The sequence below is a fragment of the Struthio camelus genome, chromosome 3 (genome assembly GCF_040807025.1).
Source record: "Struthio camelus isolate bStrCam1 chromosome 3, bStrCam1.hap1, whole genome shotgun sequence".
NCBI lineage: Eukaryota > Metazoa > Chordata > Aves > Struthioniformes > Struthionidae > Struthio > Struthio camelus.
This window is the reverse complement of record NC_090944.1, coordinates 56,058,906-56,071,877: the sequence shown is the minus strand read 5'-3', so window position 1 is coordinate 56,071,877 and position 12,972 is coordinate 56,058,906. Positions and strand designations below refer to the sequence as shown.

Genomic DNA, 12,972 nt, shown 5'->3' with positions numbered 1-12,972 from the left:
TGAAATGGTTTCAATAAATAAAATGTATCCCACACGAGCTTTGCCGTTCTGAGATCTTAGGTGAAAAAAAAAAAGTTCAGCTGCCAGTCAAAACCATCTGTTGATACAACAGGCAATCTACGTAAGGTCAGTTACTAATGTTAATGCAAAAGGAGTCAATCAGTTAACTTCCATACTTCCAAATTACCACTTGTATCTTTTGATAGCAGCGTGGTACCTTCTAGGACCCTTACTGACTCTACTCCTGTTCCACTAGCTCTTCTGCTTTGCTCCTCGCATTGGAGGACTACCTTCCTTTGCACACCTCATGAGAATGCTGCTGTTATGCACCATGATGAGAGCTCCAATTTCCTTCTCCCAATTAATATTACATATGCCAGAGTAAAAAGCAAAAAATAAAGTAAAAAAACAAAACAAAGTACTGCTTTCCCCTACTTTCAAAACCAGACGAGGCACTGGTCTTCCTCGTGTTAGCTTGACAACACTCAGATTCATCTATAGAGGAACCCTTCTAAGGCACACTTAACATTACAAAGGTACACTTAACATTACTGCATCCTATGATTTGCCAAATAAATATACAAAAGGCCAGGTCTGGACCTGTGTCTTCCTTTCACTTTTTTGTCATTTCTCAAATAAACCTCTAATGTTTTGATGAAGCAGACTGAAATGACCCAATATCAGAAAACAATGCTCAGCATTTTCTCTGAAGACTAAGTATTTTTTTTTTCTCCAAGTAAAGTACTTAGCATAAGCAATCTAATATTCTTCTTTCTTACTACATTTGCTGATAATTAGTAATAATTTAAAAATAAGGATAAACCACTGCACACCCTACTACAGTGTAAAGATCTTCCAAAACCAAAAGAAATTAATCCTCAGATTACTATGTAACTTTCTCAGAAAGAATTATGGGATTATTTGCTAATAGATGGCAACACAGTACATAGAGACTGACAAATCACTGTCCATGGTCGATATGAAACATTATTACGTATGACTTTATAGGAATTTTGACAAAACAGTCTTCAGATACTGATTCACTTGTAGGCTGTTTACCCAAGGCATTTGAAGAAATAAAATGATGCAAATGAGACTTCGATCATCATTAAACCTAATTACATATAGACATCCCCCAAAACATTAGGAAAAATGTGACTGTTCTGACTGCTGAGCTACTTTTAAAAGCAAATTCCATAGTATGTTTACAGTATTTTAAATTTGGTCATATAGTGTGAAAAACTGACAGACAACTGGAGATATGTAAACCAAAATATAAATATATGAGCTGGTATAACACGTGTGAGGAAAAAATGATGATACCCATAGTATAATACCTTCCAGCATCACCCAGAATGTGCTAGAGACGAAAGGAATGCAAACACAATGATTAAGCTGTCACAGGCTGTGTGAAGTTATGTCTTAGATGAACAGTGAACTGCATTCAGGCAGATGTCTGGCAATGAAATGCATGAAGTAAAGTGAATGAAACAGTCAGGACAATTCCAGTCAGTCAAAGGTCAAAATGGAAGCAGGCCAGAAAGCCATTCACCAGTGAACACTTAGGAGATTTTACTAGTAAAGATGGTTCATTCAGCTGAATCCTTTGGATGAACTTTAGGGGACAATCTATGGATCCTATGACGTGAGGTACTGTTAAGATTGAAATGAATAATAAATCTCTTCAACTTCTGATATATGTAAGCAGTGATATACAGTCTAACAAGATGTAAATAAGAAACTGGAAACAAGAGACAACGCTATAAAAATAGCTCTACATGACTTTTCATACAACTTTCCATCAATAATCATCAGATTGCAAAAAAGGTTTTGCTACAACTTTCCATCAATAGGGAAATGAAATATGTGTTTATAAATGTATGATGCCTATATATAACAAGCCTTGAAAAGTCAAGACAGAATGAATATAGCCAGAATGAGCTGTCCATCTAATTGGAGATAACTATATATCTATCTGAAAGTTAATTCCTATCTTTGGATAAAAGGGCTTAAGAAAATGAAAATGAAGAGTTTTCTTGACTTGCTGGTAGTAGGAAACAACAAATTCCTTAAGGATGAACAAAATTCTGATTCAGATTAGCCACTCAAAAAACCTATGTTCTTGAGCAAATAACGGTACACTGAAGAACCTTGTGATCGCTTTCAGAATAATGAGAAAAACATTAACAGAAAGGATAGGAAAGACTGTCTAGGCCATCTTGAACTGAACACAGCACAAGTACACTACTATACCCTGGATCCAAAAAAAACCTAAATTTTCTGATTAAGCTACAGAATAAGAAGCAAGAATTGACATAAAACACTGTGATAGAGCAACTGCTATAAACGCATACTATAAGCTACTTTCCTCTATTTTGTCTGAAAGTGAACTAAGATTGATATTAAATTGGTACGTATCTCACAGAAGTCACCAGGCCCACTGCTCTGCTTCCATAAAAGGTCCCACTCATACATTAATTCTACAGAAGACTGTTTGGTTAGACTATCACAAAAAATATTAATTTCTTAACAGAAAAAAAATAAATTACCAGGTATGTTGAAGCACATTCATATTTCTCAACTTGCGTATCAAGTTTTAGCTAAAGAGGGGGTTCTATACCTTCCAGCTGGCCTAATGAGGCATGCTCATTCTAGGTACTTCAGTCATCCTCAGTTAAAGCATTCACAGGATTTCAACAGTCATTTTGCTGCTAATAGTTTCTTCTTATATTTGAGGCATGCTAGGTAGTGTTCTGGATGTCAGATTGATCTACCACCAATACAGTGTAATTATGTTAAAAAATAATAAAAATAAGTATTTTTCTCTGCAACCTGCAATCGTATTCTAATAGAGGCTGTTAGGTAGATGTTGTGCTTGTATGGACTGCAAGATCTATTGATACTTTTGTCTCTTCTTGAACACGTGAAGAAGACTGAGAGCATTCAGAAGTGATTCAAAAGAATCTTAAAGGGTTACAATGAAAAGAGTCCATACTCAGTTGTTTGTTTATATATCAGGTGTTCTATAAATTGGCACTGAACCGAGATAATTTTCTTGTGGAGGAGGCTGTCTAGGGACTGCAGTGTCTTTCATAGTGTCAAGTTGCAAAGTGAGAGGATGCTGCTTAACTCTTTGCTATACCTGTCTTTCATTTAATCTTACATCTTCATCAACAACACTCAGGTTTTTCAATTATTTAGCTTTGATCACAACCTGTGTCATAACTTACCAAAATAATTATACAAAGCCATTTAGATGATTATAATTCCAGTATGTTTTGCACTCTTGATATAGAAGGATGGAATGCAAAATCTGTGTGCGGACCACAGTAAATTAAACTTAAACACTATTACAGATAGACAAAGTATAGAGATTTATGGTAATATTTTACGGCACAGAGCACAGTAAACTCCTGCTCTATTTGATCAAGTTAAAGTTCTCATGTGCATTTTCTGAATAATGATGCTCAGAAATATCTAAACACATTTGAAATATCATGTACAAGTCTTGCTTACTTTGTAAGTGGAGAAATGCTTTAGCAGTTTTCCAGTAAATGTGGTCCAGGCAAGATAATTATAATTTCATTGCTGTAACATATAGTGGAATAGATGAAGTGAAAAGCACGTGCTTAAGTATTTGCTCATGAATGCAATAAAATTAAGAGCTAATTAAGGCCCCATCTTTATATTAATCTCAGTTATTGAAATTCTATTTAAATGACAGAAATCTAAAATTAAACCTTTCAAATCTGAAGTAAAGGAGAAGAAATAAATTCCAGAAAGTAAGAAGATTTTTAAAACATTTTCACATAATATTAGGATTTCTTGATATAACTACATAAACCTATCAGTCAGCAAACAGCTAGAAAGATATAGAAGGGAAAGAAAATAAACTCTGGTCATGCAACCCCTCCCTGATTCACTTGACAGTAAACCACAGTGTTCTGGAGGCTGATAAAATTGCTCTCTGCTCACAGTACAGATAATCTCCAGTGTTAACAAGAATTTGCTTTGCAATCAGAGAACTGATATGCAAAGAAGCAGACAATTCTGAATCTGTTGGAAGCAACTGACTAAGGGCCATAAACTGCAACTTGATTTAATGGAAATAAAAATCCTTGACTTTGAAATAATTGTCATGGAACAAGTTTGGAAAGTGTGTTAATTTTTGGCCTGCTTTCATCCTTGCCTACTTACACAGTGTTCTATAGCCTAGTGACAACATCCTGTCTTGTGTTACAACTCAAGTAAACCTAAATACCATAAGATAGTAAGAAAAGCAGATATCAGGGTTGCCATCTGGATTGTCGTATTGGTTGATGAAATCATACCTGAAAATATTGCATAATATATGCTGTAGCGCTGTAAGAGATAAGGCTCTCATAAGAAGTATGGTTGTTAAGAGTAAAGGACAAATACGTTAAGTTCCTACTTGAATAAAATTCGACTGGAAAAGCAGTTCCTTCTCATGCTACCCTTGATTCCTTTCCATCAAGATAGTTTTCAAGGACTAGTTTGAAAATATGCCGTACAAGCTCAAGGACAGAATTCAACTGATCAAGTAATAACAAAATAAATTTGAAGACTTATGAGATGTAAAAGGATATGTATGCATTCCACAGAGATATAATCCTCAGGCATCCATTCAAGTCTGAAGAAATATGGTATTCCTAACCTTCTTCACAGAGAAAAGATTAAGAAAAATGTGTGGAGACATTTTTAAAACTCTTTTCATCTTTTATTACAGTTTATTTCAGCTGGCAAGAGAAATATAATTGGTGATGAGGCAGTATTCATTGTGCTTTTATGATTGCTTTCAAGGAAATGGAAAAATAGTCTATACTAAATGCAGTGACAACTGAAACCAGGACAAAGGCTTGACTTAGGAAAGAAAGACAGTATAATTCTTCTGGAGGGAGGAAAGACAAGGAAATCCTCATGTGCAGAATATGGTATAGGTAAAGCTGAATCAAGCCCTTTAAACTGATAATCCATGATTCAATGGTAGTTCTCAGGGCTGTAAGCACAGTTTAATGTATACTTATAAAATAGATTCACTCAAGACAGCTCAGTACAGGAAATATAAGAGCTCATTAGTGGCCCACTTCACCCCGGGTAGCTTATCGGCTTCATAGCTAATCTGTCAAGGTGAAGCATTATGCTAAAACAAGTGCATCTCTTCCAGTTATGAAGATAGGTCACTCACAGTAAACTGTATTGTTGCAGACAGACGTGTTCCTAGAGCTTACTAGGCAGAAAATATTTACATGTGCAGGGAATAACTTAAAATCTAGAAAATCAGGTGGAAAGTGATTGGATAAAAATATTTAAATACTTTACTCTCCAGTCTGGGTCTTCCGAAAAGATTCATGAAAACGTGGAAGTTACGTACATATGAAACTCCAAAAAACATTGATTACAATTCATAAGGAAAGCCAGCAGAATGTTATTTAAGTTTAGTTTTAAAAGTCATGAATTGGAAGGCCGATTTAAATCAAGGATATTTAGCATTTTTTAAAGTATGAAACTGATTTTCTTCACATTCCCTGTGAGGAATGGGCAGTACTCACAGTTGCTAGTACCTCAGATTTTCCAGGGACCAAAAATGGGAAACAACTGTTTCATATTCGCAAATTAACAGAAAAGAAAGGACACCGTGTGTCTATGAGTTTGTGTGCAAAAATGTAAGAAATGAAACAATGGTTTGTAACAACAGACAGAAATAAATAAGAAATGCTACTAAACCTGAGAAGATTTTTGATTGTACAGATCATAAGAGGAGGCTGTGTACAAAACTCCAAAGAGGTATAGGCGCACTTTACTCCAGTCTTAGTGTTCCTTCTAATCACACACAAACTGTGAATTCAACTGGGATTGTAAATTAAAGAAACGAAAAACAAAGGCAGACACAGAAAATGAAAGATTTTGAAACTGGAATTCAACAAGTTGTCATATGTATCACGCAAAGACATTAGCTGTGTCTAGATCAGAAACAGTTCTGCTATTCTTGCCACAAGAGGAAAAAAAAAACTGCTATACAACTTTTGAGGTCACAGAAAAGTAATAGATTTTTGTCAGGGAGACTGCGTTTATCTATTATTCATCAGTCTATGTAGGACCAAAAAGGGATATTCAAAGGGTAACTATCACAACTATTTTGATTCAACTATCACTATAAACAATATGAGGAAGTGTTCATATATATGGAACAACCACAGCCTGCTATAATTCCTCACCAGTAACAACAGTTAAAGAAAACATTATGTCCTTCAATAAACATGGTCACCCCACTCAGAATGCAACACTTGTAATATCCACATGAATAGACAACTGATCAACTGCTGGGACTACAAGAAGAAAATGAAACAGAAAAGCCTGCTAGCTAACAAACAAAATTTCTCTTCTAGCTTTTGGTTTTAGTGAGTATGTAAAGATTCTAGCTCTTATGCCTGGTTCTCAAACTAGCAGGAAAAAAAAAAAACAATATTCTTTCAGGTGAAGGTAAAAACTAATAAAGATTTACTTTCCTTTTTATCATTTATGCTTTCTATGGTACACTATGAGGTCCTTTCAGCAATTCTCCTTCCACAATTCTTGAACCTTTTATTAAATTTTTTCAGCTTTGCCTAAATTGGACCATTACTACCAATTATTGGGTGAATTCCAAGTACCGAAACAGAGCTGTACTTTCTGTTTTAAATGAATCGAGCTCTTACATGCCAACCCTATGTGGAAGAGATGTTAAAATAATAAAATCACGCCTTGCTCATGAAACATTTCACACAAAAATTTGAGGTGTAAATCTAAAAATAAATGTTCTACAATGAATACTCTGATGAGCTGTAATTACAAAACATTGTATCATAAAAGACATACTAGATACTGCTCCAAACACAGATACACCTTATTATGAAACACATAATTATTATGAAACACTGGTAGTTAAACAATCATTACGGCAAGACTGTTATGAAATAAAGATTGTTATGAAATAAAAATCTTAAGAAGATACTCTAGACAGAACCTATTAATTTGGTGGCGTTCAGTCCAACAGTTTCACAATATCAGGACTGAAAAATACATCATCAACTGTGCAACACTTAACTTATAACTGGTACTGAAAATAAATGTTTAACACTAAGCTGTTAAGTCCTATTCACTACCAGACTTCAGTTAATAGCATCTCCCTTTAAATTACAGAAAAAATTTCCAACTTATGTTTGCCAAAGGCTCTTTTACTTCTGAGCAATATGTGCTCTTCTCTCTTTAGCATTTACCAGGAGATTATCATTTTAGCTTAGAACTGTTTCCCTATGTGAACTATGTGGCATTAGAAAATGCTACCACATATTAAGTCTTTCTGCATTGCGAAAAAAGTCCGTAACTTGTCTTACATAATCCTACATTTTCTATTTCTAAATGTGTGTTATCAATATTTGATTGTACAGGTTAAGAGGTATTGAAATTCTATCTCTAGTTTTGAAGGCTCATAGAAACTTAGATGTAAAAAAAAAGGTATTTTATACAACTCTACAAAAGCAGACTCCTCTACTGAGTATAAAACATATTTTGTAATGCTTTACAGTGAAGATAATGCTTCCAAGTACATCAGGATTTTATATTGCTGGTCCCAAAAACAAATGAGTGAAAAAGTTTAGTAATAATGCTCTACTATATTGCGCTTCTGTTTGGTAATTAACGTTCTAGTTCTGTGAGCGAGATTAGGTGACTGATTATTAGCATAATAAAAAAAGCCTGAAGAAAATATATCTTTCCTACAACATATAACAAGACGCATTTTCAAAACATAAGTAGGAACTGAGCTGTACAACTTCTGCTAACATTAATGGAAGCTGGCTGTCAAAAGCACTGTGCTTCATGCTGAAAATATCCTTTAGTGGTAACAATAGGCTTAAAACATCTGGACATACACGTAAATATTTTACATGAGGAGCTTCACAAAATACTATTTGTGATTTACGCTTGACTATAAATCCTGAACTTTCAAAATTATTTGTGTTATAGGATCACAGAAGTTAGTTTACCATCTGGTTATATAATATACTAAAATCTACTTTTCTGTCAAGAAACTTCCAATATACGTTTCTGGTTCTTTAAAGCAGACTTTTAAAGAAGGCACACAAGTGAAGATATTCATTACAGAATGCACATTTCAGTGTGTTATCTAGATGACTTCAGTATCTCATGTACTTAATGTATAGGTGATCTTCCTGAATTATTCATAAACTGTTTTTTTCTAGAAATGCTGCCTTTCTATTTACTAGAGAAGTGATACAACCTCTCCAAAATGAAGGGGATAGTGGCAAAAAATGTGAGAGAACCCTGATGTTAATTCCAACCGAAAGGGAAAAGAAAAATATGAAGACTCTACTGTGTACCAGAGAATGAAATCATCAAAATTTAGGGCTGAAGTAGGAGAGCATTATCAAGTCAAACATTTCCTTCTAAAAATCATTGCCATACATTAAGAAACGTTTTTTTAGAGGTAAGTTTGGGATAAAAGCCAGCATAGTTTATATTTATTTTATTAAAATAAAAAATTTAAAAATGACTACCAGGAGGAATCTGTAAATGACACTACACTAAAAAGCCTGCAAACTGGTGATTTACTGCTTTGTTTTTTTGTTTGTTTTTTTTTTTTTTTGCTGTCACAGTAAGAGTCAAAGTTATGACATGCAGGATTTTATTTCTGTGAGCATCTGGAGCTGGTACCAATTAATTAAAAATGAAAAGGTAAAATATAATGGAATTTTTTGACAACAGGACAAGTTTACCCACTTGTCTACATTGAAGAAAACAGATAATGAGTGTTTAAGGAGCAACAGAGCCCTATATTTCAAAACCTTTTATAATTTAACAATTGTCTTATTGAGGTCCCTAACCCTGGAAGCTCACCTAAACACGCTTCCAAATATATTCCAATCTAGAACTTTAAATTATGTGATCTGTCTCAGGGATCTCATCTAGCACACAATTAAAAACTAGTTATTCTGCAATTTTACTTCAAAGGCTGATATACTTCAAGTAAATTTTTTGTTTTTTTTTAACATGAAGAGGCCCAATTTGGACATCTAGGATCAACATGGGCAGCTAAGTACTTAGCTTGAGATTAAACACCATAGCATCAAACTAAGTCGTGCTAACAAAATAAAGTGTGTTGGCCCCTTCCTTTCTAAACACAGCATGAATGGGAAAAGACATTTCATAAATTGGCTAATGTCTCTCTATTTGTAAATAAAAAGAGAGAGATAGCTAACATACTCAATACTTAGCGACATAACAAACAAACTGGAGACTTAACATGGCAGTGGAGTAAATTAACAGTGAGAACCCTCATCATTAACTATTCTTCTGTACATCACAATGTTAAAATATAAAAGTATGAAAGTAAGAAATTTTTTGTGACTTTTGACAATTATTAGTAAGAAAAAGATGGTAACAATTGCCAAAAAAATCACAAAAGTCGACATGTTACCTGGCTATGACAAAGAGCACACAACTGACACCCAAGTAAGCCAGCAGAATATACATCCAGATATCAGGGGAGAGAGGATTCAGGAAGGAGAAGACGCCCGGGTTTGTACCATTGGGCTTGCGGTACAAAATACTTATTCCAAGAGTCATAAAGGGCTTGGAAAAGTCGATGACCTTCTCTCGAACATAGGTAATCGCCAATGGTGCAACTGCAAGGTCAGCTTTCTGTTGAGAGAAATACAAAAAGAGAAACAGGCCATAAGTCAGAACCAACAGCCAGAAGCAGTCAATCAGGTTAAACAAAATACAGACTTTATATGGAAGAGGTTTGTACTAGTTAGGCTGAAATTTAAAACTCTCCTCTTCTTCAAATAAAGAGACTGTTCTATTCTAGTTATTTATGCTGAATTAACATAGTAGCATTTAGGGAAACTACAGATGCTATTATAGGCATATAAAAAAAATGAAGCAAAATATTCTGTCCTGCAGAGAACAAGAACATTTGCTATTACATCTTTTAAAACTCATTGTAATTGTATATCTTTCTGTATATCTTTCTGATATCTGTATATCTAATCAATGTATATCTTTACTTTGTCACTCCTTCACTGTGCTCTTTAAAAGTTCATATGTTTATGAAACAAATGTGAATATGCTTTTTCAAGTGTAGACAAATTAAAAGTAGAGAAAATAGCTGTGCTTAATTTAGCATAAAAGTATTGGGAAACAATGAAGAACATTTTAAAATGGGAAGTGTTACACCTGCAAAGTTGTTACAGGGAACAAGTTCTAATAAGATACATCTGTCCTTACTAGTTTGCAGAAACAACCAGAAAATTCATCTGTAGATAATGGAATATTAAGCAAGCGCAGTTTAAACTTCAGGCATACAATAGAATGTGTTTTGATAATTTACATTTAGTTTTAGTTATTTACGGCAATAATTCGTGAGAGATTAATAAATCCTCTACATTTTTTCAAAAAGTAATGGAAATCATAGTGATGAAATCAAACTACAGGATCTACTTTAAATCTCTGTCAACTACTGCTAAAAGACTGTTGTGCATGTGTATGTGTGTATATGTGTGCTCCTGCACATGTGTGTGTGTGTGTGAGTGTGAAAGAGGAAAGTTCAGAGTGGGAGAATATACAGTATACAACTCAGCACACTGCAAATGAAGCTTCTTCAGTAAACTACTTGCAAATATAGGTATGTAATAAGAGAAATGGTACAGCTACTGTGAAATAATAAGTTATTCAAATAGCATACCTGCAAATGACATCATTTTTAAAAATGACAGTCCTAAACCAAGATCCACAGATTTTGTTCCTAGTAATATGATATTAATTCATAAATTTATATATTTTGTTTAGTTGGTATGGGAAATACTATCTAATGCTCAAAATCTCAAATAGAATTATAGCATTTCAATGTTCCTTTGTTTTTGTTGCCTAACATTCCATGAAGCTCTACTATACTTCATTGTTGTTATGTGCATTTATGATATTGTTGTCCCCTCTGGAAGTACACTTTTGTTACTATGCAAAACTCTATTGATGTTATATATTTAATTTTTGAAGGGCTCAATGGTCAAAAACATGATGCACGCCTCATTTCCACTGATACTCAGAACTTACAGGTATTAATCAGAGTAGCAAGACTTTATTTCACAGGTGAGTTTTTATGGATTGCGTATGACTGATGATATTCCATGTGATACAGAAAGAAAACAGTAGAATAAGAGAGTAAAATTAAAATTTCATTAAGATTTACAGAGCAACATATACAAGTTTGAGAAACATAACATCTCAGAATGTTGGTTTGAGAGGCAGGTAACAGTCCATACCATTACAGTTTGAAGAGATCTTACTGTAAACTCCCAGAAGATACAGCTGCCCAAAGACAGAGAAAATAGATCTTTTGGAAGACTACTGGCAGTTGTGACGTGCCTTGTCTTAAAACATGACCCTTAATTAATCCAACCTTTGATCATTAGTTGAAAACAGAGCAGTACATAAGTTAGTAGAAGTTATAGCTATCCTTAGCAGAGCAAAGTTCTAGGGAAGCTGCTGATGCAATTAGAAAAATAACACAAGACATACATAATGCATGTTTCATATAGCAGAACAGGACAAGCTGGGAGGGACTGATCCAAGATATAGGTCCCTATACTGCTGTCTCAAGATTTTCACCAGAGAAAACTATTCATTTCCATTTGACTATTTCATTTCCATTTTTCACTCAAAATTCAGAATGATTAACTTATGATTGCATGATGAGGAAAAACTGTCCCTCAGGTTACATGACTGAATATTGACCTTTTGAGATTATAATATTCTTCTTTTCTTTTAAAATGTCTGATCACCCTGTTGTCATTTCACATACTCTGTATTTTTTTGTCTGAGCACCTCCAAAATCCATGCAAAAGGTACAAATTAAAGGGCCACATTGCTTTTGCCTGGCACTAATGTATACCATATGGGATGAAAACAATATTTGTATAAATGAGCTTCTAGTTAAATTGTAACTCCTGAAATTAATATTATAAATATTACTTTCAGTAGCAGTTTAAGAAACTACAACACAATTACAACATATGACTAGATCATTCCATAGAATGACAAAATAATTTGCATTGGAAAGGACCTCTGGAGGTCACCTAATCCAACCTCCTGTTCAAACAAGATCAACCTTAATGTTCAACAAATGAACACAATTTTCTGACACTGTGTAAAACAACGTGTAAAAATGGTTCCCTGGAACTTACACTTTTCACAATGCAACTAACGTAAATAAAAAGTACCGTATGAAGATGATACATCTTTGTGTTGGAAAAAAAAAAAGACATAGAAATCTTTTCTTTTTATTGAAAGAATTTTTTCTTTTGTGAGTACCTACATGACTATGGTATCCACGAAGAGGAATCATAATTTGAGATAAAATACAAATCGAAAAATAAAAATTAGAAAAAAATGCATTCATCGTTATACTACTTCACTCTCAGCAACAGAATTGTGTCAGGCTGAATTTTAACTATTTCTTTCATCCACTATCAAAATATACACGTGAAATCTAAGTGTAAGAATGATCTGTAAATTTAAGATAAAAAATTTCCATTATGGCAGGCATCCTTATGTCAATTTCACTATTGTGCTGAACTTACCACTCCATCTTCTAAAACCAAACAGAGGATAAATGTGTTAACAAACAGACTGATTTTGTAAACCATGCATGATGATTCCTGCCTAATATTAGCATTTTTCAGATATAATCTGCTAGTGAGCGCAGCTGGGACACCTGTTCCTCGTCCAGTTCTGGGCTCCTCAGTACAAGAGAGACATGGAGCTACTGCAGCAAGTCCAGCAGAGCGCTATGAAGACGATGAAGGGACTGGAGCATCTCTCCTGTGAAGAAAGGCTGGTAGAGCTGGGCCTGTTCAGCCTGGAGAAGGAAAAACTCAGGGGGGAATCTCATCC

The 12,972-nt window shown here is 34.2% G+C and overlaps 1 protein-coding gene across 3 annotated transcripts in view; it reads right to left on the bottom strand.

Annotated features, from left to right (window-relative positions):
* The window catches only part of GRIK2 (glutamate ionotropic receptor kainate type subunit 2), a 424,245-nt gene that overhangs the window by 141,135 nt on the left and 270,138 nt on the right, over positions 1-12,972 (bottom strand). For all 3 annotated transcript variants that reach the window (XM_068937889.1, XM_068937891.1, XM_068937890.1), the window contains one exon: positions 9,497-9,720. In XM_068937889.1, coding sequence (XP_068793990.1) covers positions 9,497-9,720 — 224 coding nt within the window. The remainder of the gene's footprint in view (positions 1-9,496; positions 9,721-12,972) is intronic.